This window comes from Aphanomyces astaci (genome assembly GCF_000520075.1).
Source record: "Aphanomyces astaci strain APO3 unplaced genomic scaffold supercont1.76, whole genome shotgun sequence".
Taxonomy (NCBI): Eukaryota; Oomycota; class Saprolegniomycetes; order Saprolegniales; family Verrucalvaceae; genus Aphanomyces; species Aphanomyces astaci.
The window spans coordinates 171,028-194,213 of record NW_009798339.1 but is presented as its reverse complement, the minus strand read 5'-3'; the positions used below and the strand labels follow the sequence as shown (position 1 = coordinate 194,213).

Genomic DNA, 23,186 nt, shown 5'->3' with positions numbered 1-23,186 from the left:
AACAATCCACCACGCTAGCTCGATGGACATCATTTCTCATGCGACACTCGTGCAGTGACTTCCGACAGGGTGCTCAACCATCAAGGCGGTCACATGAAGTCTCCATGACGCCATCGCAGGTAGCAGCGCGCAAGGAGCGTCCATCGCTCGATCCATCGACCGCCCAGCGCCTCGCGAATTTGTTAAAGTACCCGTTCAAGCTGGGCACGTCGGGACAAAGTTACACTCGACGCAGCATGAGCGTTGACGTGGATCATCGAGCACAAGAACGTTGGGCAAGTCCTCGTCATAGCAGATCGTTTCATTTGGACAGTTTGGTTGATTCCGTGTGCATTGACGAGGTGCAAACATGGCTGGTCACGCGTTGTGTATATCCTGATACATCTACATGTGCAGGGTGTTGAGGAAATCGATTTCCTGAACGGCACGACGGTGGCGCTGCGTGACGGTAGCCATATCATTGTCCCACCGAGTCACGTGCCGTCTTCAGGTATCGTGTCCCAAATCCATTCGATGTGAGAACGACGATGTACGAACCTGTCTTTAGTGCCATCCATCCATTCCATGCACAAACATCCCACCAACGTTTGCATTCTCACCGTACAGTGGCAGAGCGGTGCCCTTGGATTGATGCTTCAGAACATTGAGAACCGACCCGTTGTCAAGGCATTCACCGACGAAGTCGACTGGCATACGAATCCGCAGCTGACTCAGCTCCTTCCACGCGACGAACTCGTGGCTATCAATGAAACATCGGTGATCCTCCTCGGATTTGACGCTGCCATCGATCGGCTACGACACGTTGAAAAGCCTGCGACCCTTCAGTTTCGACGTGTCCTTGTCCATGACTCTACCAGCCAGGGAGTCGTGCCGCATGCATCTCCTTCCGACGAGTCATTTCTGTTGTCGTCGCCAATATGGGGCTATGGTAATACTAGTAGCAGCAGGACCAGCCTGTATACCCCGCCGACATCGATGGTGCCCATATTGCAGCAGCATTCGATGCCCGCAAGCGACGTTGACATAGACGACGCGCGGGAGAGCCTGGGTAAAACCGAGTTATTCCCACTCTCGACAACACACAACGTGTTCACAATGTTGCGGTGGTCGGGTGAACCGCTTGGCATTGCGTTGCAGAAACATCCGACAAGTGGGCACTTGGAGATCAAACTCTGCACAGGGGGCGGACTGTCGGCGTCGCACGGGTGTCTGGCTGTGGGCGACGTGCTGGTCTCCGTGGCTGGCGTTCCCATGCAAACGTTTGGGCTCGCCACATGCCTCGACTTTCTCAATGCCACGCAAAAGCCCGTGTCCATGGTCTTTCGCCGCCACGGGTACGACCCGACCGATGCCATACGACTGCACCTTATACTTTTATTGGATAGAGCTAACCCCCCTCCCCCCCGTACTGAGCCCCCCAATTCGGCAAACAATACCCTCCTCACCGACGACGATGATCAAGCCCCTCAAGAATACACCGTCGAGTGGGACGTCAACATGTCGACACGACTTACGCTCCAACCCATGTTTTGCAAGCACAACTTGGTGCTGATTGTTCTAAACGTTCACGCATCGTCGATGCCCCAAGAACGCGTTCAAGTTGGAGACAGACTCATGGCTATCAATGGCCTCGTCGTGAATGAACTACCTCTGGATACAGTCAAAGCCATGCTGGCAGTGACGGCACAGCTCACGTTCCACCACCATATCTCGACTTGGACTGTCTAACCCTTCCCTTCACTACCTAAAATATATTTTTCCACTCGAATACGTATTGTGGACAGGTTTTCGAGTCAATTGCCACGCTATTTTCATTATGCTGTGTTTGCAAATTTCGTTGTTCGGTCACTACTACTTTGTTCTGTCGACTCGGCCTTGCTGTTGCGACGGGCGCGGATCTTCGCCAGCATGTCGTTTGCCGGGGTCGACGCCTTGGCGGCTTTAGCTTTTTTCAATTCCTCGAGGAAATTCAACGGCGGTCCAGGCTTTACGCCATTTCCTGCTGCCTTGTGTGGTGGCAACGTCGCCGGACACGACCGAAGGCGAGCTTTTCCGTCCGCGTGAACCCCTGTCGCGCCAACTTTGATGTCTTTCCATGAGGTCCGCTTGACCCCTGCCGAGTGTCCTGCCATGGCTTCGCCGGTCTCAATCATCTTGGCGGCATTTCGGGCTTTCACGTCGGGTACGAGTGACGCCAGCGCTTGCAGCCACGCAACGCACTTGTGCACGGGGTCCACACACAGCATGTGCACTTCCATTTCGTCGCGCATGTCGTCTACATAGGCCGCCAACATCTGGGCCACACTCGCTTCGACGCTGCTGCGACAGTCCACCTTGTCTTTGGCCCGATCTCGTTTGCCCACGAGGCAGATACCGCTGCGTTTGGCCATGGATGCTATCGCATCTCGCGCAGACAGCACGAGCGCCGCCAACCGCTCCGTGTCCTTGCCATGTTGCAGCACCAACGCCGTCTCGGCCGCCGCCAACGCCAGCAGTGTAGCGTTCATTTCTTCGATGGCCCCCATGGCTTGAGTCACCTGGAGTACGTTGCCCTTGTAGTGCCGTTTAACGAGGGCGAGACGCTCTTGCGTCCCGCCTTCCGTCGCGGCGTCGTCGCGCTGGGAAGGGGGGTCGGATGGTGATGACGACGACGTGGCCTGCACCACTTCGTGGACGTAATACACAGCGTCTTGGGGGTACCCCAAATCGGTTGCATACAACGCGCGCGCTTTGGCTTCCAACGTCACTGGACACTGATGGCGCTGGTTGCACACATGTGTCGCCTCGGTCGCGTGACCCAAGTGACTGTCGTACGTTGCCATCGCCGCGACCAGCGCATCCCGAAGTTTTACAGCCCACGCCAGTTTTCGCTTGGCCAGTTCGTCTTTCGCTTGTTTCTTCCATTCGGCCATCGGCGCCGCCAACACGACGTGCAGCGCCCTGCGCTCCAGCACACTCAGCCCCACCACGCGGTAGCCTTCCACGAGGCTCGGGTGCATGCGCTGGATCGTCGATGGGTCCATGCGACAAAGTCCCAACACGTTCGCCCGCTTGAGTTTCCGAGCCAAGTCAGGGGAGTTCAGTTGCGCCGTCAGTTGCTTCTCGCTCAGCATGGCCATGTCCACGGGCACGCAACTCCGCAGCGTCCGCAGCGCGGCTTCGTTGGCGACTGCGTGCCGATCTTCCCACCGCTTGGCGACCGCGGCTTGCTCCGCCATGTACTCGTCAGACACCATCAGCGCCGTGTTGTACTTTTCCATATCCTGTTCCAGCTGGAAGTACTCCTTCCGTAACGCCGCCTGTTGTCTCGGATTGTCAAGTACGACGACTTCGGCCGACCCGATCTCTTGCATGCGCCGAGAGATCTCGGCCACGCGCTGCTTGGCTTCTTCGTACGGGATGTCGTCTGCGACGTTGAGGCCAGCTTGGGTCATTTGCCGGGTCATTTTCGCCAATTGGCGCCGCAAGCGCGCCGCGTCTTCTTCGTGGCTTGTCGTGTTTACTGACGTTGCAGATGGGGCCGATGGAGGCGGCGGGGGGTGGCGAAGGGGGGGTGCAACTGCGCTGGACGGTCGCCGACTACTACTTGTGCTACCAGTCAATGACATACGATGGTGGAATGCATCTTCATGGATCGTCATGCGGGCTGTGTAGTGCGCGGTCTCTTTCTCCTGGAGCTGCCGTTGGAGATCGGCAATCAACGCGCGGGCCTCGGCGAGCTCGCGCTGCTGCTTGGTGGTCAAGTTGACATGGCGTTCAGACTCTTGAATTTGTGCCTCCAACGCATCAACTTTGAGTCGACTAGCTTTGACTTGGGCTTCCAGCTCCTGTTCCCGCATCTTTAACAGCTCCAAATCTGGGTCGACAAAGTCCTCGACGACGTTGTACATCATGCCATCGTCTTCCGACTGGTCGTCGTCGACGTCTTCTGTGGACCGCGTGTAATCACTGTCGAGAAACTGGTCATCGTCAATCTCCTTGACAGCCGCCACTGCTACCAACGTGGGCGGCGATTGTCTAACGCGGAGAAAGCACCAAGTGCAGATTCGGAACAGGTTGTCCTTCAACGGAAGGTCAACATGCTTGTGGACCGAGCAGCGGCTGCACACCACGTCCCCACACATGCGACACGTGTGCTTTTTTCGCCATACTGGGTTGAAGTCTCGCACGCACACGAGGCAGCGACTTCGAGTGCTGTTTACACATTGCATGAAGGTCAATGAGATATGGAAGAAATGAAATAGAGAAATGACGGAATAGTTCATTGACTGCATACCTCTTGTCGACCCATTGGGCTTGTGACACAAACAGTCGTGGGTCAATAAGCATGTCATCCGTGCCAAAGTTGTAGGTTGACGAGAGCGGCGGGGTCATGGCGTCGCCACTAGAACCGACGTGGTAGGATCCCTCAATGGAAGATGATTGCGACCGGAGTAGCATGAGGCTGGTGGCTATGACAGTAGTAGGTAGTGTTCGCTGCTCCAAACCGTGGAGTGGCAGCTAGAGTGTGCCACCGTGGCGAGACGGAGGATGGTTCGTATCTCATTCTACGTCTCGTCTGGAACGCCATTGGTGGACATGTTTAGAACGATACCTGATTGGTGCGTTGAGTAACCGACAGTTTCATAAGATTTGCCTAGGCGATGTGGAGAAGCGCAATCAGGTCCCGCCATATCTCCGGCGGTAGCGATAGTCATGGATGGAAGGGCAGACTCACGCAATGCAGTGGCACGCACGCTTCTCCATGGACCGATCGGCAATGACGCCAAGAACGAGATTCGCCCAATTCACTGAATCGACTGTTGTTGGCAATAAGACCTTTCATATAGACGCTATAATATGTGTACTTTACAATCACACTACTACGAAGTAACATGGGTGATTGATTACCTTTAAACATTTGATATACAGTACGTTATCCACATAGGGAACTGCGTAGTAGTCCCTGGTGTGCTTTTTGGCCTCGGTATATTGTTAACAGTAAGACAGACAATATAGAAGCACGTCCTTTCTATGAACATTTTGAAACGCTCTCTTCTGGTGTAACGGCCACCTAACAGTACATGGCGCCGCCGCCACCACCTGACAGGATTCTATTGGAAGGTGTCTTAACATGCGCGTCGGCAGGACCTCTGCCGTCCAGGATCCCCTCCCGCCCGGTCGCAGACTCCGTTCAAAGTGAGCAGGGTAGTGGCCAAGTCCAGGTATTTGTCTTCATGTGAAATCATCTGTCACTAACAAGCCACGCTTCATGCAGCTACTTCAACTAGGATCATCTGGTCGCTTCGTACTGCGCATGTTGGACTTAGTGGTTCCCAACGTCAAGCGCCAACACCTTTACGTGCTACTCTGTCGCACCAAGGTTACGTCGCTCACGAAATCGTTCCTCAGCACATTTGAGCGGTCTGCAGAGCGCCTCTTGCTCGCCGACGGTCCCGATGGCCAGCTCAAGGGATGCCACCTCCGCAGCTTTGACCACCCACTCGACCACATCATGGACGTGCGCAGGATCCAGTCCATCGTTGTGTGCAAGCCGGCGACAGCTAAACCCCCCAGCGTCGTCGCGGACTTGCACTTGTTTGCCAACTTGGTGCCGTATGCCCATATGACGCCTGCATTGGAGCAGTCGTTGGCGGACAAGGCGAGTCTCCTCGCCGCCAAGCAAGCGCAGGACGAAGATATCGCCCACGAAGACGTGAACAATCTACAGCATGCTGAATTGGACATCCCGACCCTCCAAGCCTGCGCTCACGAGCTGTTTCGCATGTTTGATCGAGATCGTTCCGGCACCATCGAGTTTGCCGGTAAGTACATAAACCTGAAAATACACGACATGGTCACAATTGATGCATCTTCATGGCCATAGAATTTCAACGGATGTTGGCGTATCGCCACATCAACCTCTTGGAACCACAAGCCAAACGGTTTTTCGCCCTCTGCGACCAAGACAAGGGGTGCGAGATATGATATATTATTTGGCACCCTCATATATAATCTGATGTGGTGGGCTGACAGGGACGACTAGGGGCAGTATCGACGAAGAGTATGTCCGCCCAAGTTGGTCATTATCGCTGCTGATCATTTGATGTCGACGTGGTATGTATAGGGAGTTTGTGGCGGCGCTGTACATGACCAACTACCTCAAAACAAGGCGAGTGACGCCACATCTGACGCCGGACGATGTCTTTGCCGCGTTCGACGGTGCGTTTACTTTCGTTACAGTTCCCTTGGATTGCTTCTTAACGGCAAAAACCACCCAGAGGACCGCGACAACTGCTTGAACCTCCTCGAGTACGAACTCGCGCTTAAAACATTGCGCGTCCAAGCGCCCAAAGCTGCCATCTTGCGCCGATTTCCGTCGACCACTCGATTAATCACCCTCGAGGCGTTCCAGGTAGGAAATATCCTCATGCACATAGATATATTCGTCATTCCATGATAGTTTTTTCCATACTGGTTGACATAGCTAGCATGGGTAGCCCTTGTGGATGTCCCCGCCGAATGTGCCAAGCGCAAGCTGTTGCCACTGCCGCCTCCCCCTCGACTCATGAACCGAGTACTTCATCCCCGGCAACGAACGCGGCAGTTACAAGCGCACTTGCTGGCGGCGTTGGCGGCGCAAGCAGCGGAAGAAGTCGCGGCCGCCGTAGCCGCTCGGGATGTCGTGTTGGAAATTGGCCGACTTCGAGCGGCGGAGCGACAAGCGGCCCAGCGTCAAATACTGCACTTGAAGCGAGGCGAAGAGGTGGAGCTCAAGACGAAGGAGGCACTGCGGGAGCGCGAAGAGAAGATGCAAAGACGGCGGGCGCGTAATGCCAAGGTGAAGCTGGTTCAAGAAGAGAAGCGGCTGGTGGCGCAAGTGGACGCGGACAGAGAGCGCCGCAAGCAGATGCTCATGAGTGTTCGAACGGAAGCACTGGTGCGGCGGCGAGATGACACGGCCGCGCGGCGCGCCGCCCGCGGAGATGATGAGCTCCTGCTTGCTAATCGGAGGCTGGCGGACATTCCACCCGAGTTGTTCCATGGCAAAGCGGCGTTGTTGGAGCTGTCGAATATGGTCATTGTCGACTTGGCGCACAACAAGCTGACCCACCTCCCAGACAACTTTGCATACAACTTGGATTCGGTTCAGAAACTGGACGTGAGTTTCAACCACCTCGAAGTGTTGCCGGTACGTTGACCTATGCTCGACGACCGCGCAATGACGCAGCATGTTTATAGGCCGACATTGGGCAATTGCATGCGTTGCGCCTCCTGAATGTTCGCGGCAACCGGCTCACTTCCCTCCCAGCTTCGTTTTCGAGGCTCGATCAGCTGGAAATCGCAGATTTGTCGTCCAATACATTGCAAAGCCTGCGACTCGCCACCGACCATAATCCCAACCAGGTGACTAAGGCTTTGGTTTCGTGGGCGAACCTCAAGATGCTGCACGTGTTGTACGTGGGGGACAACGCCCTCGCAACGCTCCCGATGGACCTGAGTGCCGCCCCCAAACTCGCGCACATGGACCTCGTCGGCAATCCACTGAGTCGCCTTCCGCTGACGTTTCGTGATTGCGCGTCGCTCGTGACCTTCGACGTGTCCAAGTGCTCGCTCAAGCACTTGAGCACCGAATTCGGCAGCCATCCGCTTCTGCAAGTCGTCGACATGGGTCACAACATGCTGAGTCACTTGCCGCCGTCCGTGGCCGGGCTCACGGCGATGCAGCAGCTGTCCATCGTTCACAACGAGCTCTTGGCGCTGCCGGACGCGGTGGGGGGCTGGGGCGAACTGGTCATGCTGGATGCATCGTCCAATCGGATCCGGGTGCTGCCGGACGAGATCGGCTGCTGGCGCCAAGTGGAAGCACTCCACCTGAACCACAACAGCCTCGTGAGCTTGCCACGTCAGATCGGATGTCTGGTTCACTTGCACACCCTCCACCTGCGGGATAACGCCCTCGTGGAGCTGCCGCTCGACATCGGGGCCCTCTCTGCGCTTCGCCACTGCGACCTCTCGAGGAATAAGCTGACGGCGTTACCCTCACAGTTCGGATTCTGCCATGCGCTGCGTACGCTGGACGTGTCCGACAACGCGCTCGAGACGCTTCCATCGTCTGTGGGCATGTGGATGGCTCTAGAGACGCTGCATCTGCAGTACAACCGTCTGATGTCCCCGCTGCCAGACACTGTCGTGGACTGGATGGCACTGCGGGTGCTCGACCTCAGCCACAACAATCTCACGCATTTGGACCGAGCGATCTGCGCACTTACTCGCCTAGAGAGCCTCAATATGGCGAAGAACCGCCTCGAGTTCCTGCCGGCGGACATCGGCGGGATGGCGGGGCTGCAGATGCTGGACTTGTACCACAATGCACTGCACGCCTTGCCCATGGAGCTGAGCTCGCTCCTGCCGACGTTGGAGGTACTGTCGAATGAAAATGAAGCTATTTGTTTCGATGGGTTTGCTGGCATCATGATGATGGTCGGAGTGGTATAGGTGCTGCATGTGGATGGCAACCCGATGTCGACACTGCCGGAGAAATGGTGCACTCGATGGCGGTTGCAAGATCGGTACCGCACGCAGTTTGCACACGGGTACTCGCAGCCGGAAGCTTTGGAATGGACCCAGGACCATGCCATCTACTACCCCGTCGTCGTGGCCACATGGAATGCGCATGCCGACGAGTACATGGCACACGTCTTGCTCGTCGGAGCGTTCCTCGACGCCGTCCGTACAACATTGAGCGACTCATGGCAGCCGCGGTTTGAAAAACCTGTGAAAACGCACTTTTTCGAGTTTAAGTACCAAGGCCACCCGACACTCTATGACGATGCAGACGACGATGTGCGGGAGGCGCATCGACAGCAGGAAGCGGCACAAGAAGCCGCTAGGGACGCCGCCGCCGCCGCCACTTCGTCCGAGACGAATGCGCTGGAGCATGTACTGGATGAAAGGTATGCAGTCAACGTTGTGGAAGCCGAGAAGAAGAGTGCCGTGAAGAGGGAAATATATCGCCTGAAGAGGGCGGATGACCAACACCGCACGGCCAAGGCGTTGCAAGGATATATTCAAGCGCACGCCGGTCAACGCAACGACGAAGAGGCCCGAAGACATCAACTAGCTCAGCATGAGTTTGCCGAGCGGCTCAAGCTTGAAGCCCTACAGCAGGAAGTGGAGTTGCAACGGCAGTACAGCGTCCCTGATCAGACCAAGTGGGCATTTTACCACCGCACAGGCCGCTATCTCGATGATTCTATGACAACTACTGTCGTCGCTGCACACGATAGTCGCGTGGAGGAGGAACAGAGTCACCGAGGATATTGACGCTCGACGAATGTAATAACGTTAAGGCCAAGTGATCACCCACACGACGACAAGCTTGTTGCATGGAGCATGACATGTCATGGTGATATTGTGAAACCGGACAACTTTGTCCAATGAAATGTGTCGATTCAAAAATCGAAGTTTTGTCCAATGAAAAGCCTGCCTTGGCTAAGGGGCGGGCCAATCCCAACCACCGTCTTCCGTTGTTGCCCTGAGGAAGCCGTCAGCGCAGCATGGCAACGTGGCCGATCGCAGTATGGGTCCAATATGGCCTTATGTTTCTCTATGTGGCCACCTCGATCCCGTTCTTCATTGATATTCGATCGATTCCTCGCTCAAACACGTGCGGTATGACGTACTCGGCGCCCATCTACAAGTCGTTGCCGTTCCACGCTGTCGACCCGTCGATGGCGCACACGTACGCCAAGTACACGTTCGCGCAGCTCTTCATGGATGGCGCTGACAAAAGAAACGACAGTCAACCTCTCTCTGGGGTGCCTGTGCTATTCGTTCCTGGCCACCTGGGCAGCTACAAGCAAGCGCGATCGCTCGGCCAACACCTCGCCGACTTGCATGCCAACATCGACCTGTTTCTGCTCGATTTCAACGAAGAAGCCACGGGAATGGCTGGCCAGTTCGTCCTCGAGCAAGGTTTCTTCCTCAACGAAGCCATCAAAGAGATCCTCGCCATGTACACGTCCCTGCCAGCCGATCGTCGCCCGTCGTCGGTCGTGGTCATTGGGCACTCCATGGGGGGCATCGTAACCCGCACCGCGCTAACATTGCCCAACTACAATCCCCAGTCGATCCTGACTATCGTCACGCTCAGCACGCCGCACGTGGCGCCGCCGTTCAACCTGGACGCGGCCATGACGGCTGTCTACGCCACCGTCAACTCGCTGCGCCAGCCTCCTCCTCCGTCTTGCACCAACGCCACGTCCCCTTCCTGCGGCCACCAGGATGACGTTGTGATCGTATCCTTGGCCGGGGGTCTTAAGGACTTTGTCGTGCACTCGTCACTCGCCTCGATCGCCCACGTCGTGCCCCCGTCCAACGGTTTTGCCGCCCTCACGTCGCTTCTGCCCGCTGTCAAGTCGTCCATGGATCACCTGTGCATCCTCTGGTGCCACGAGTTCATGCGCGTCTTGTCCACGGCGCTCATCCGGCTTGTGGACCCCGTCACACACCAGCTCCGCACGAGTCCGTCCGACCGCGTGGTAGTTCTGCACGACGCGCTCCTCGGGCCGGATGGCGACGTGTGGGACCACCACCTGCACGTGTCCCGGGGGTTTACGACCGACGAAGTGGCGCAGACCGGCGGCGTCCTCTCGTTTGAACTACCCTTGTACATCTTCCGTACGCAGTACTTGGTGCCGTTTCCACTGCTGGCGCTTGTGGCCCTCGCCATGCTGGCCACGCAAGTTGAGTGGTGGCAGCTGGATCGTCCAGACACCATCCCGACCTTCCTCGCGCTGCTCGCCCCGTCCGTCCATTGGTCGGCCCTTGTAAACCATTCGTTGCGCCAGGCGCACCTTGGCCACCAGTCTCGCGGAATCCAAATGGCGGGTGTGGGCACTGCCGCCGTCGCACTCGTTGCCACCCTGTACGCCCTAGACCAGCTCTACAGCGCGTACATCGTCCTGCTCTGCTACTTGTACCTGCTCGGGTTCCTCCATGTCGTCACGTTCGCCTTGACGGCGTTCGTCCGCATGATGCCGCCTTCTCGTGTGACCATTTCTTCGCCGCGTCTATTGACATTATTGACGTCTCGACTCGCGCTAGCCGGCTTTGGCGCCGCCGTCGTCGCCGGTGGCCACGTCTTCTTCCGCGCGGGCGTGCATCCGACTAGGGAGCTGGCGCTGGCGGTGCTGGCATGTCTGGCCATCCACGTCCTCCTCGTGCTGTCCGCGCTGGTGGCGCCGACGTCGTCGAGATCCGTCCAGCACGTGACGTACCAACGCACGTTGTTTGCGTTTTACTTTGGCGTGTCGCCGTGCTGGATTGGCGACCTCGTGTACTTTGCGGACGTGGTGCAGTTCCCGCGATCACTCGACCTGTCGTTTGTGCTGCATGTGCTACGGTCGCTGGCGCTGCTGCTGCCGTGCGTCGCGCACGTCTACCTGTCGCGGCAGTGGATGTTCCCGCTTCCACCGGACGCTGTCTTTGCGCGGCTGCAAGGCGGCGTCCGACAACGGCCACCGACGTCCGGCTCAACATCAACGCAGATCGTGTTGGCGCCGGACCAGTGCACCGAATGCTTTGTCGAAGACGGCGGCGTCGGCGCCGTCTTTGAAGCCGTCGACACCGTCGACACCATCCACCTCTCAGACGACGTTGTCGTGGGGCCCACGTTCCGCGTCGTCGCGTGCGACTGCGGCCTGCGGAACCTCCCGTCCCGCGACTTTTGTCTGTTTTGCAAACGATTGTGCTCGACGTGCGGCGGCGGCGAAGGTGCGCGCCGTCAAGCGCATGCCTTCCGCGACTACATGAACAACGTCCAGGACCAAGTGGTGGCTCATCAAGGCATCCCGCTCTTCCTCTGGATCGTGCTCGTCGTGGGGTTCGGTCTCGTCGCACAGACGCCCCATGTTCTCTTGTACGTCGGCACGGCCGTCGGCGCCATCTTTTCGCTGTATCACACGGGGCTGCGGGGTCCATTGGACACTGTGAAGGCCACTGGTGCGTCGTCGTCGACGCCGTGGATGGAGGATACTCGAAAGTAAACGTGCATACGCAAAAAAAATAGAGAAATATTCAAGCGCAATGCGATTCCATAAACATATTTTCAGCACGCGACAGTATGGCAAAGTTGATTTTTATTACTACTAGTAGGATTAATACTTGTGAACGGTACGTAGTAATCCATGCCTAAAGACTTAAAAAAAACTACCGTATACGTACGTTATGGATCTGTACCCCCGAAAATGTCAGTAAAACCTGATCGAAATGGATAGGTGGTCTGATTTCTTTCCAATGCGTTCGGATTGGTTACTTTTACTACTTCTACTTGTTAACAAGAGAATTGGACAGTTTTGACCAATATAAAGCAACTTGGGTACAGTGGCGCAAAATATAATTTTGTTACGCCACGGTTTTTGAAGACGACTCCCATAATATTATTGTCATATCGATTCAAAACTGGACACGTCACCAGAATCGAATGTCTACATGGAACGGATTAAAGAACCACCTACGCCAATAAAATCACGTCCTGTCGAATTTCAGCCAATCCAAACGATTCATTTGGCCCAGTGGGCAAACCAGATATATAGTAATATTTGTATAGTATAGTTAGTACAAGTCTAAATGCTGTATGACTCACAGTCCAATATTTGGCACTATTCTACATATTCCACACAAAACATTTAACAAATGATATTTTTGCTACCCGAGCTATTAATAGCTACATATCCTCATTATTAATATATGTACGCCCAATGTAATTCTCTAGCTAACTACAGTTCACGTTAACCTATTAACAGTAAAAATGCAGTCTAGAGTGACACAAAAGTGTGTGTAATTTGGTTATCAATACTCTATCGATAGTATGTAGCCGTGTGGTGTCTGTGATGTCATCGTGGTCACGAACGATGGATCTCAGTCCACTTTTTGGTCGAGCGATAGCAAGGCGCTGGCGCAATCCATCCATGCCGACCCCCCCGCCCATCGCGACCAATAGGTAGACACAACGTCGTCGTCGGCGCTGGATGCAGATGAATGTGTCAACGGATCCAACCCGCCTGCGATGCACAAGCCAATGCCCAGGACAGAGCTCCACCCGACGGCGTGCACCACGCTGGCAGTGGTGCAGTACACGTACACGAGGGACGCTACCCAGCACGTGACTTCAACCAACGACCGAAGGAAGTGCGCGTTCCAGTTCTCGGGAATGTGCGTCCATCGAGACTGCACCGTGAGGCCGAGGCGACGTGTGGGCAGCCACAGGCAGAATAACTCGCCAACGAGGACATATGCGACCCCCATGGCAGTGGCCAGACCAGCGAATTGCTGGATGTCATGCGTCGAGCCGAGGTATACATGTCGGAGGGATTCCAAGGCCATGGCACCAAATATGACGTTTTTGATGAGAAGGACGTCGTCGCTGCTCGCCGGTTTGACCGACATGCCCTTATCCACAGAGAGAGGTGCGGGAGTGCCTACGTCAAAGCCCCATCGTTGCAGCACCAACGCACTGTGGGGATCTTGCTGGATCCACTGAAACGCAGACTTGGCGCCTGCCACAAACACTTCATCGCAAATGGACATGGCGAGTCCGACAGAGAAACCGATTTGCGCCGCCCAAAGGACGTCGTGGTGTACGCTGTACGCGACGGCAGTTACGCTGGTCCATACGAGCACTTCCAGGAACGACCGCAACGTCTCGGTCTTCCAATTGAGTTGCCAACATGTCCATCGACGTACGAGGGATGAGACTACATGGAACCCCACCTGGATCACGCGATTGCTCGCCACATCGAGGTATAATTGACTCGTGAGGTTTGGGTACTGCATCCACGAGTTGAAGAAAGGACTTTGGGACAGGATGTCATCGCCGCGGGGGTCTTCGTAGAGGGTGTCGTATTGGTTGTCGTCATAGTCTGCATCCAAGGTCGAGACGGCTTGCGCATGGCTTTCGCTCCATGCGCCATCACACGGTACGCGAGGTTCGTCGGCGATGGACTGATGTTCTTCCATAGCAAAACTTGCAAAATGAAACGTTCTCCAGGCAAGTCTCAACGTAAGATCTGGCGTTGTCTTGCTATAACTTCGACCGCCATTCTGCGAGTCGTTTAATTAAAAACTCAAAATAAGCTTCAATACAGTATGTAATATTTTAAATTGCAATCATCCAATGACCATCATTCCAGTATACTTCTAGTTTGTATGCGAAATTACCACGCTTCGAAAGGCTTCGGTTGAAGTTGAGATTTCGAACTGCAAGGACGCCGAGTCTTCGTGTCCTCCATATTGCTCTTAGTGTCTGGCTGCTTTACGAGACAGCACCTCTCGTATGGGGCTAGATGCTCTCCCATAGAACAGTGGTTTGATTGCTACGTTCTGCTCACTAATATGATGCCTTGTACAGTCAACAACGTACAGTAGGTACGGTTGTGATATGAATCAAATGCTATGGCCAGTTACTTGTTAGTACTGTACTGTGTGAGACGTACAGTATGTACAGCTTGGCTGCATCTACATCTGTACGTCGAGCTAGCCTTTCGCTGCGGTGAACAAAAATATGAAACGGGCTAAAGGGGCCAGTACTGCTTATATTGGAGATTCTCCAACGTAAAGCAGTGTCCTTCATGGCTACATCAAAGTCGAAAATGTCATAATCGTTCGATTTGTCGACTATACAGAATTTCGCAACAATATTCATTAAAAAAGAACAATTTTGATGTATTGTCGATTTGATACAAATTTGGGGAGGGGTAATCGAATCATGCTGACCAAACCGATCCACAATCGATCTGATTGGTTGAATTTCATTGAGAAGGTTTTGATTACTACAATAATTTTGAACTCATCTGAAGTAGCCAATCAAATCGATTTAAATTCCAACGAGAAACCACGCCACAACACGAAATTTCACTAAAAAGCACAATATTCCACCTTGACGAATGTTTCGACAATTTCTTGAAATATTAGTATTCATTCACTATTATTTAATATTGATTTGTATTAAATAATAGTGAATGAATACTAATATTTCAAGAAATTGTGTACCAGTATTAATGTTTCAAAAGGTTTGAATTTGCTAATCAATTGTGGCGGGTTTCGGTCGTATTGGCGTATTGGCGCGTTCCCACCACAACGACACGAAAATGCACCTGTCGTACCTCTGCCGGATGCTGGGGACCCGCGACGTGCAGCGCTTCATGTGCCGCGCCGGCATTCAGGTCGGAACTGACGCTTCCATGCAGAAAGTGCAACAAGCATTCGCCGAGTTCGTGCGCGATGTACAGAAGGCGGCGATCGCGAGCATGGAAGCAGACCGACGACTGACCGTGTATGCCAAGGACATTGCCACGGCCCTGTCGGTGCACCCGTCTCGGATTCAGCTGTACGGCTTTGACGATATTGTTGAGGGCGAGGACTCAGCTCGTGACAGCGAAGACGAAAACGATGCGAGCGACCAAGACGACGACGACATTTGCGAATCCTCTGACGACGAGTGCTCCGACGACGAAGGGACTGTCGACGGTGAGGAATACTTTGACGATTCCGCGTATGGCGAAGGCGAGTTCTCGGACGCGGACGATTCGGGCGCGCATGATGCCGAATATGCCGACGAAGATGCGATGTGGGATACCTCAGACGACGGCTACGTGCGGCTGGACGACGCACAGATGCAGGTCGCGCTGTCGCGGGAGATCGCGACGCCGTACGTGGTGTCCCGCAACGTGTTGCTGCAGATGTGGATGGCGCTCACGACGCTGCCGATCACGCGACCTGCATTGAGTGCGTTACACAGTGCCGTCGAGCATTTCATCGGTCGGGAGCTCGTGGACGGGAAACTCGGGAGTCAGCTTCTGTACACTGTCATGGAGCGTTTGGTGGTTCAACAAACAGACGAGACCGCGCGGCTAGAGGCGGAAGTGGCCGAGTGTCGGGCGGCGCTGGCTAAATTCACCAAGAAGCGGGGTCGGGGCGGCGGATTACGGCAAGGATCTGGGCAGCACAACGAGAACATTCCGCCATCGTCACCTCCCGTGGGGACGAACAAGTCTGCCAAAGTAGTCCTATCCATGGACCTTGATTCGACGACTCCTTCCAAGAAGCACCGCTTTATGAACGTGGCCATGTAATAACAAGATCTTAACGTTATTGTGCTTTCGAGTGAAATTTCATTGTGTTGTCGGTTTGGTCCTCCCAAATTTGTATCAAATCGACAATTATATCAATATTATAACTTGGGTCGGGTCATGCTAAACCATACTAGTAAACACGTTGGTCGTCTGTGTGGCGGTGGGTGGCGCGGGGTCGCCGCCAAGTTTGGCGTCGGCGGCGCGGACTTCGTTGGTGGCATGACACAGTGCGATGAAGTCTCGAAGATGAACGAAGAACGCGTCGCCTTGTGTCCTTACATTCGTCATCACCATGAGCATCCCATCAAGGGGGGAGGACTGTCATACCCCAGGAACGCTTCGATGTTGTTGTGCCCGGCATCTTGCACCCACAGCGGCAGCGATCGCCACGCCGCTTGACACGCAACGAACAACTCCTAGACACAACCATGAGAGAATGCATGGATTCGCGACCATAACACCACGCACTTCGCCGTGCCAAAATGGAATCACTTCGTCCCTTGTGCCGTGGATGATGGTGACGGGCGATTCAATATGGCCGACGTGGTCGATATTGCAAAACATGTCGCCCAACAGCGAAAACCGGAACTGGAACGCCACGCGATAGATGGACAGCAGCGGACTCTGCGACGGTGAACAGGCATGAGACAGAGGTACGAGACGAGTGTGGTGGGATACTCATACCTGCAAGACGACGCCGCCCACGGGCGCCTGCAACCTCGACTGTTTCGCAGCAAGGTAGCAAGAGGGACCTGTACCCAGGGATCGACCATATCTGCAACAACCAAGGAATGTGACGCTAGTGGTTCATGAAGACGCGGCAGATACTACAGGAGGATATGCTCTGGTCGTGTCTTTTTGACATTCACAAGGTACGCAAACGCAGCTTCGATGTCAGAATACACGGCCTCTTCGCTCGGGATCCCAAGGCTGATACCGTAACCAGTGTAGTCGTACGCCATGACGTTCACCTGCAAAATATGGACATCGGTGGACTGGACGACAATGATGTGAGGACGTACGTTGATGCGGCGACTGACTTCGCGGAACCAATCGTACACCATGCCCAGGTCCTCTGCATTGCCATGAGAGAACAATAACGTGTACTTGGCGCCTCTACATGCATGTGGTATGTATGGTTAATGCATTGGAAGGACTTGCGCAAGTCCGGAACGAACATGTCGACGTACTCTTGCTTGATGTAGAAGGTGGCGATGCGGTTATGCAGGGACGTGGCTAGCATCGTGTACTGGCGGCAACTGGTGTATGTCGGCCGTGGCGGCTGGAATACCAGTTGACTGATCATCGCCCCCATCGCAGCTGTGGTCGGCACGCGAAGATGCGAAAACAGGATACGAATAACTGCGCCAGCACTTGGAAATAATTAGCCAATCCGATTGCTTTGGCATCGAGTATTGGCCAATTATGTCGCGCCAAAAGAATAATAACGAGATTCTCCAAGTCGTACTTTACTGGCAACTTTGAAGTTCATGTACCCAAAACCAAGTGATTACAGTCCCTCGCGGAGGAATGTCTTAAAAATGATAATCCAAACTCAATTAACCAAGTGATTACAGTACTACAGTATTTTCAGTCGAGTTGAAAATGCAGTATACGCCATCATCGCGACGAAGTGACCAACCATGTTAGGGCGATACACAGGGAACGGCTCTGGACGAGCTAACGTTACAGTAACGTTAGCGTTCAACTTGCTGTCATCTCGGATTCCCACAGGACTAACACAATAAGGCAATTTTACGTAGTTCCACATTCAAACGAAGCAAGTTGCATTAATTACACTCTATTTTTTCGTTTCTTTGGCGTGTGTGATGCTTCCATCGTGTGCTTCTTGTCTGATATCTTGGCCTTCTTGGGAGCGAAAAACAGCGGGCCAAACACGTCCACGATGTTGGTGGCATCGTCAATCTCAACGGCGAGGCCTTGAATCGCCAGTGGAATGCTGGGGAACGCCCTGAACCAACCAACCATGAGATTTATGTATGCGATCGAACAAACGATAACCGTACCGAAGCAGTGTTTGCAACGCGTAGGCAATCGTGAGGCACTCTTCGGCAACATGCGTATCGGCGGCGCTGTGACCGTTCTCCGTCAGCAGAAGTGCCACACTCCCCGCGGCACTCTCTGGGTCTTCCAGCTGCAATTCGATCAGTTCTACAAATCTGTGTACAACCAGTTGGTCATCGGTCAAGAACACGGCCTTGGTCAAGTTGAACTTGTTCGTCTTGGCGTCAAATGCGCCTGTCAACGCCAGTTCCAGCTCGGATGGGTTGTACTTCTCGACCAGCTCAACGACTTGTTCTCGCTGGTCGTCTGTTGCGCAGAGTGCGAGCAAGAGGTCGACGCCTCGAAGGGCGCTAGAGGTCTTCGTGCCATGCTTTCCCTTGGCCACTGCGATCTTTGGCATGGGTTGCAGTGCAAGCTTCGGTGCCAGCTTGGCCAAACGTTCCTGTAGGTCCACGATCGCTGCCACTGGAGTCGTCATGGTGATTCTTGGTGCTTCAACCAAACGTCAACCTTGTTGGTTGGTGGTGATACCCGTAACCGGAAAACTTAATATCCGGATATGACGTGTCCGGAAACACCAAGACATCCGGATGAATTGTTATCCGGGTGTTCTCGTATCCGGCAACCCAATACGGTAGTGTAGTTCACTCGCTCAAGTACGATGCGTTAAATCACCAGCGTTGTCTGACAAGCTTAGCGTAGGTCCAAAGCGAGCTACTTCGAGAGCAATCCAAACGCGAAGTTGTGCGTCTTGTGGAAGGAGAACGCACTCGTCGCATCAGCCAGGAGATTTTGGCACAAGTATGCGTAGCGACGGAACGACGTTGCATTGCTATGAGTGATACTCGGTGTTGGAAAGGTGCACAACGACCTACTTCGTGAATTGTCCAAGAAAATGGCCGTGGAAAGCATGGAGGCTGAGCGAAGTCGACGCGCGAGTCTAGACAACATCGCGCAAGTACAGCCAAATGAACATGTTACACAATTGCCGATCTTGGCATGCTTGGTAGGTGCACAATCAACTCGTCCGTGTGTCGACCCAGAAAAAAGTGCGTCAAGAGGTGGAAGACGAGCGCAGTCGTCGGATGAACCACCAAAACATCATCGAAGTAGTCGAATTAAATGCCCCCGTTGTCACATGGGGCGTGGCGTAGGTGCACAACGAACTCGTGCGCAGGAACTCGGTCAACGACGTCACTGAGGCAGAGCGAACTCGACGCATGAGCTTGGATATCAAAGCCGAGGCATGTTGGTTGCCTCGACGACCTCATACTGACATCCTGTCTGACCAGGTCCATGCACATTTGTTGCATCGCGCGTCAGTGGAGGAGACGGTGGAGCTTGCGGAAACCGAACGTCTTCGGCGCATTGCTGTAGGCCGATTTCAGTAGCCATGCAGGTTCGACTCGCGCTCGAATATCATGACGACCTAGAAGGACATTCAAGCAAGTAGGATTTGTTCACATGTACGGTAATAGATCAAAATACAGAACAAGTTATACCATACTCCCTCCGTCCCACAATACTTGCGTAGATCAGAAAAAAGATGTACGGCTCCTTGAATAAAATATCAAACACCTCAAAACTTTTTTATGCTACGCATTGAACACAGTGTAGTGCGTTGTGCGAACGACACTCGCACTAGCTTCGCCTTAACCTGCTCTGGGGTATAGACCGTCTTCCTACCCACACGACCCTTCTTTTTGCTCGAAACCGAGACTTTCATGTTGCCGGTAGCAACTCCCTGCTGCTTTGCCTGAGAAAAAGACGCGGCGGATGGTAGAGTGGTGGCAGTTGTACTTTTCGGCAAGCACCTGCGCAATGCCCTTTGGCAATCTTGCGAAGGAGGTCTTACTGCTGTGGAGCAGAATATCCCGAAGGATGGCCTCGCGGTCTTCGTTCGTTTGTTGACACGCATTATGAATGTTGGTCACCAATTTATATTATTTAAAGTATGAGAACTTTGCGAGCGACTTCTGTGAAGGTTCCAGTGTATTTTTCCCTCGCTGACATATGAATTGACAGGACTTGGCGCGCTTGTTCATATGGACCATCGAAACACGTGAAATTCAACGAACGGCAGACGACAGACAAGTTTGAAAATCACTTGCAAATATAATAACGAGTCATTTCCCCCCTCCCCAAGACTACGCAAGTATTTTGGGACGAGGGAGTAGGATGTATTAATAGTACTATTAATACTATAGAATCCGAATACTTCGAAGTAACCAATAGAATTACGAAGAACTATTAATAGGAGTTACGTAGTAAATGGTGGAATGCACGTCATTTTCAACTGTATAATCCAATAAGCTTCTGAAATGGATATGCCACTAAACATTTACTACCTCTGTCCCACCTAAATTGGTCCCAGTACCAGTTACTACGTACAATTTCTATAAGTTTATACGGTGATTCTTGTAATTTCCGGCCAGCTTGGCCTCTATTCTGAGTGCCATAACTCGCCGCCACCCATTCATCAGATAAGGCTGCGAAAAGATGCATTTTGACCATCGTGGTGAGCTTTATAACTTTATGCAGGTCCCATCATTTGCATCATTTGCATCGCATGGTCAATTTGGTCGTCGAATTTCTAAAATTGAAGTTTTCCTATGTGAATTTAATTCCCGGCCAGTAAGTCACTTGAATAATGTATGCCTGATTTGGGTGTAATGTTAATAATGTATGCCTGATTTGGTTGACGAAATCCTCAGAATCTCTTAATAATATACTGATTTCCCTCACTATTCGAAACGGTGACATTTGACAATGTTTAACAGTTTATAAAATGTTACTGATATATTATTTGTATGGGTAACTTTGCAAATACGACACTTTCATCCGACATTGCTGTGATTGGTCAAAATGTAAGTACCGACCGGTAAGTTACATTTCGAGTGCTTTGAATCGAAACAGCACTGGAGTGACTTCATCACGGTCCTCTTCGACGATTCTCGCACTTTGGTGCTAGTTTTGTAAACTTACACACCAAAGTCTAGAGCTAGAACTAGACTGGATATGGAGTGCCGAACCACTCACGCCAGAGTGGCATTTTTCGTACACATGCGTGCCTTCACTTCCACTGTACTCCGCCCCAATATTCTGTCTTGCGTGTGACTTTCACACTTTATGTACCTGGGAGTACCAGGTACATAAATCCACACTTCCAGTCACACGCAAGACAGAATATTGGGGCACTTGCCAATTTCCGGACATCCTAGTCCTTACAATGCGGCGAGCTTCAAGTCTCTCAAAAGCCACGCAGAGTCTCAGTCGGCGGCAGCGGGTGCTTGTTCCCACCGATAGCGCAGTTCAAGGACGCGGTTGGTCCCGTTGATTCACAACGCGTTTACTACCGCCAACACATCGGCATGCCACGTCTGGAGGGTTTTCGTGTGGACATTCTGGTGTGACAATAGCCCAATAGCCCTATTCCCTGCCATGCCACACTAGTTTTGTCGGGCAGAGCAAGATGGTCGACCACATTGGCCCAAGTCTCCGTTCAGGTACGGCCGCACTATCCTATTCGGTGAGTATCCGACGAAAGGTTAATCGAGCACGAGCAAACCACAACGTAGATTGCGCGGTGTGGTATTTGTGTGTCGACGGCTCATTGGCTTCGTTTCGTTGGACGTGGCATGCGACGGTGCCGCGAGGTGTGGGGGGGTGATGTGCTAGACGAGCCCAGTGTCACGGGGGTTTTCGCCAGCCTGACTACGCACTACTGTTCTATAGCCGACACCACAAAGATCAACCAGCATAGCTACGCGTACCAGTTGTTGGGGCTGGACAATGTCTGACACTCGGCTCGTCCAGCATCGCAACCCCCTCCACCATGCGACGCCCGTCCCGTGCCACGTCCAGCGACAAGACGCCAAGGATCCACCGTCACACGAATCCCACGCCGCGCAATCCGCCTAGGGGTTAGTATGTTTGTTCAGAAGCTCGTTCATTCGTTCGTCGGGGGCTTACCGCAACGGAATTGTGCGGCCGTCCCTGGATCCACGTGGGTTCATCTGGATGAACCAGTGTGGCGCAGCAGGGAATCGAGTTATTGTCACTTGTTCCTGCCTGTCACATGGTCGGCCCATTGATGCTTCAAGCCACGCAGAATGACTTCGCGCACCACTGCTTGGGCGAGACTGGATGTGAAACTGCCACCTATTTGATATTTGACCAATCATATCGTGTTATCACGTTATGTGCGTGATATGTTGGCAAACGACAGAACGATCGCCCAATCGAAATCCTCTCACATCGGTCATCCAATCCAAACGAGACTTGATGTCGGTTACCCAATCCCCATCTAGAAATGTGTCGGTTCGATGTCGGATGCTACCTACATGTCAAATTATTCCACACCATCTTGGTTGCCACCACCAGTTCAGACATCCTCTCACTAAACACAGACAAGTCGCCGTCGAGAATGCCAGTTCTGACCCAGCAATTTGTCACAGTCGACTGTGACACGGAACGCCATGCCTCTTTGGCCTAACCCATCGCCTCCACAAGTGGAACCTCGTACAATATCTCCTGTCGCCCCGCCATGAGAGCATCGATTTGGTCGAGCGCGTTCTCCAGCTGTCGCTATTTGACCTTGGACTTGAACGATGCAATGATACCGGCATATTGTGGTTGAAGATAAGTAGTTGTATTCTTCGTCAGCATTCGATCTCGAATTTTTCTCAACACAGTCTCGGTGTGAAGTAGGTGCGGTGGTGCATTGTCCACGAGCATCAAAATCTTTCGGTCTTGTCCAGCCACTTTGGCACACAACGTATTTAGGTAAGTGTTGAAGATGTTACCATTCATCTAAGCCTTCTTACTTGCATGGTACTCGAATCCGAGCTCTTCACCAGACTGGTCACGGAAGCGGTCGAACAGCACTACAGATAAAGAGCGGGTCAGTGACATCACTGCCATCGGGATTCGTGGTAAGAACAAGAGCCAAAGGTAATTTTGAATTAAATGTGGGTCTGTTAGCTTAAATAGGATACGAGTGGTAGCGAAGGTGTAAGTACTTGCTTACAAGATCCATGTCAAGAG

General features: G+C 53.2%; 9 protein-coding genes across 16 annotated transcripts; 6 read left to right on the top strand and 3 right to left on the bottom strand.

Moving 5' to 3' along the window:
* Positions 1–104: 104 nt before the first annotated feature.
* Positions 105–1,783, top strand: H257_15865 (hypothetical protein; the record flags this gene model as incomplete). The annotated part of the gene is made up of 4 exons (XM_009844128.1): positions 105–341; positions 397–490; positions 548–1,334; positions 1,386–1,783. The coding sequence occupies 4 exons, from the start codon at positions 105–107 to the stop codon at positions 1,726–1,728; spliced, it is 1,461 nt and encodes a 486-aa protein (XP_009842430.1). The 3' UTR covers positions 1,729–1,783.
* A 2-nt stretch (positions 1,784–1,785) lies between these two features.
* H257_15864 (hypothetical protein) lies at positions 1,786–4,529 on the bottom strand. The gene is made up of 2 exons (XM_009844127.1): positions 4,277–4,529; positions 1,786–4,194 (listed from the first exon to the last, which is right to left on the bottom strand). Exons 1-2 carry the CDS (start codon positions 4,438–4,440, stop codon positions 1,815–1,817), a joined length of 2,544 nt encoding a protein of 847 aa, XP_009842429.1. The 5' UTR covers positions 4,441–4,529; the 3' UTR covers positions 1,786–1,814.
* Positions 4,530–5,063: 534 nt separating this feature from the next.
* H257_15863 (hypothetical protein) lies at positions 5,064–9,306 on the top strand (the record flags this gene model as incomplete). Its single annotated transcript, XM_009844126.1, has 9 exons — positions 5,064–5,204; positions 5,258–5,804; positions 5,867–5,954; positions 6,026–6,043; positions 6,107–6,201; positions 6,261–6,394; positions 6,467–7,171; positions 7,222–8,403; positions 8,479–9,306. 9 exons carry the CDS (start codon positions 5,064–5,066, stop codon positions 9,304–9,306), a joined length of 3,738 nt encoding a protein of 1,245 aa, XP_009842428.1.
* Positions 9,307–9,539: 233 nt separating this feature from the next.
* H257_15862 (hypothetical protein) lies at positions 9,540–12,029 on the top strand (the record flags this gene model as incomplete). The annotated part of the gene is made up of 1 exon (XM_009844125.1): positions 9,540–12,029. The coding sequence occupies one exon, from the start codon at positions 9,540–9,542 to the stop codon at positions 12,027–12,029; it is 2,490 nt and encodes an 829-aa protein (XP_009842427.1).
* Positions 12,030–12,801: 772 nt separating this feature from the next.
* Positions 12,802–14,037, top strand: H257_15861 (hypothetical protein). Its single transcript, XM_009844124.1, has one exon. The coding sequence runs from the start codon at positions 13,052–13,054 to the stop codon at positions 13,523–13,525; it is 474 nt and encodes a 157-aa protein (XP_009842426.1). The 5' UTR covers positions 12,802–13,051; the 3' UTR covers positions 13,526–14,037.
* A 1,042-nt stretch (positions 14,038–15,079) lies between these two features.
* H257_15860 lies at positions 15,080–16,150 on the top strand. 2 transcript variants are annotated; one of them, XM_009844123.1, is made up of 2 exons: positions 15,080–15,370; positions 15,419–16,150. In XM_009844123.1, the coding sequence occupies exons 1-2, from the start codon at positions 15,132–15,134 to the stop codon at positions 16,113–16,115; spliced, it is 936 nt and encodes a 311-aa protein (XP_009842425.1). In that variant the 5' UTR covers positions 15,080–15,131; the 3' UTR covers positions 16,116–16,150. The 2 variants fall into 2 exon arrangements, with proteins under 2 accessions (XP_009842425.1, XP_009842424.1); XM_009844122.1 differs by having other exon boundaries at positions 15,080–16,150.
* A 29-nt stretch (positions 16,151–16,179) lies between these two features.
* Positions 16,180–17,464, bottom strand: H257_15859 (hypothetical protein). Its single transcript, XM_009844121.1, has 7 exons — positions 17,306–17,464; positions 17,138–17,231; positions 16,947–17,086; positions 16,800–16,890; positions 16,584–16,739; positions 16,443–16,531; positions 16,180–16,389 (listed from the first exon to the last, which is right to left on the bottom strand). The coding sequence occupies exons 1-7, from the start codon at positions 17,428–17,430 to the stop codon at positions 16,236–16,238; spliced, it is 849 nt and encodes a 282-aa protein (XP_009842423.1). The 5' UTR covers positions 17,431–17,464; the 3' UTR covers positions 16,180–16,235.
* A 414-nt stretch (positions 17,465–17,878) lies between these two features.
* On the bottom strand, positions 17,879–18,661 carry H257_15858 (hypothetical protein). Its single transcript, XM_009844120.1, has 2 exons — positions 18,143–18,661; positions 17,879–18,087 (listed from the first exon to the last, which is right to left on the bottom strand). The coding sequence occupies exons 1-2, from the start codon at positions 18,616–18,618 to the stop codon at positions 17,910–17,912; spliced, it is 654 nt and encodes a 217-aa protein (XP_009842422.1). The 5' UTR covers positions 18,619–18,661; the 3' UTR covers positions 17,879–17,909.
* A 135-nt stretch (positions 18,662–18,796) lies between these two features.
* On the top strand, positions 18,797–19,833 carry H257_15857 (hypothetical protein). Of its 7 annotated transcripts, none has more exons than XM_009844115.1 (5): positions 18,797–18,941; positions 19,000–19,098; positions 19,151–19,189; positions 19,295–19,384; positions 19,433–19,671. In XM_009844115.1, exons 2-5 carry the CDS (start codon positions 19,036–19,038, stop codon positions 19,529–19,531), a joined length of 291 nt encoding a protein of 96 aa, XP_009842417.1. In that variant the 5' UTR covers positions 18,797–18,941; positions 19,000–19,035; the 3' UTR covers positions 19,532–19,671. The 7 variants fall into 7 exon arrangements, with proteins under 7 accessions (XP_009842417.1, XP_009842419.1, XP_009842416.1 ...); XM_009844117.1 differs by having other exon boundaries at positions 19,151–19,249; XM_009844114.1 differs by having other exon boundaries at positions 18,797–19,098.
* Positions 19,834–23,186: the final 3,353 nt, after the last annotated feature.

What these genes read in the sequence shown, in the direction of transcription:
- H257_15864 (XM_009844127.1), bottom strand. Translation starts at nt 4,440, where the DNA reads ATGCTACTCCGGTCGCAATCATCTTCCATTGAGGGATCCTACCACGTC. An exon ending in GCCCAATGGGTCGACAAGAG is followed by an intron (nt 4,195 to 4,276) that starts GTATGCAGTCAA and finishes ATGTGTAAACAG; the next exon opens with CACTCGAAGTCGCTGCCTCG.
- H257_15861 (XM_009844124.1), top strand. Translation starts at nt 13,052, where the DNA reads ATGCACAAGCCAATGCCCAGGACAGAGCTCCACCCGACGGCGTGCACC.
- H257_15860 (XM_009844122.1), top strand. Translation starts at nt 15,132, where the DNA reads ATGCACCTGTCGTACCTCTGCCGGATGCTGGGGACCCGCGACGTGCAG.
- H257_15859 (XM_009844121.1), bottom strand. Translation starts at nt 17,430, where the DNA reads ATGGGGGCGATGATCAGTCAACTGGTATTCCAGCCGCCACGGCCGACA. An exon ending in ACCTTCTACATCAAGCAAGA is followed by an intron (nt 17,232 to 17,305) that starts GTACGTCGACAT and finishes ACATGCATGTAG; the next exon opens with AGGCGCCAAGTACACGTTAT. An exon ending in TTCCATTTTGGCACGGCGAA is followed by an intron (nt 16,532 to 16,583) that starts GTGCGTGGTGTT and finishes GGTTGTGTCTAG; the next exon opens with GAGTTGTTCGTTGCGTGTCA.
- H257_15858 (XM_009844120.1), bottom strand. Translation starts at nt 18,618, where the DNA reads ATGACGACTCCAGTGGCAGCGATCGTGGACCTACAGGAACGTTTGGCC. An exon ending in GCGTTGCAAACACTGCTTCG is followed by an intron (nt 18,088 to 18,142) that starts GTACGGTTATCG and finishes TGGTTGGTTCAG; the next exon opens with GGCGTTCCCCAGCATTCCAC.
- H257_15857 (XM_009844116.1), top strand. Translation starts at nt 19,036, where the DNA reads ATGGCCGTGGAAAGCATGGAGGCTGAGCGAAGTCGACGCGCGAGTCTA. An exon ending in GTCTAGACAACATCGCGCAA is followed by an intron (nt 19,099 to 19,150) that starts GTACAGCCAAAT and finishes CATGCTTGGTAG; the next exon opens with GTGCACAATCAACTCGTCCG. An exon ending in ACCACCAAAACATCATCGAA is followed by an intron (nt 19,250 to 19,294) that starts GTAGTCGAATTA and finishes GGCGTGGCGTAG; the next exon opens with GTGCACAACGAACTCGTGCG.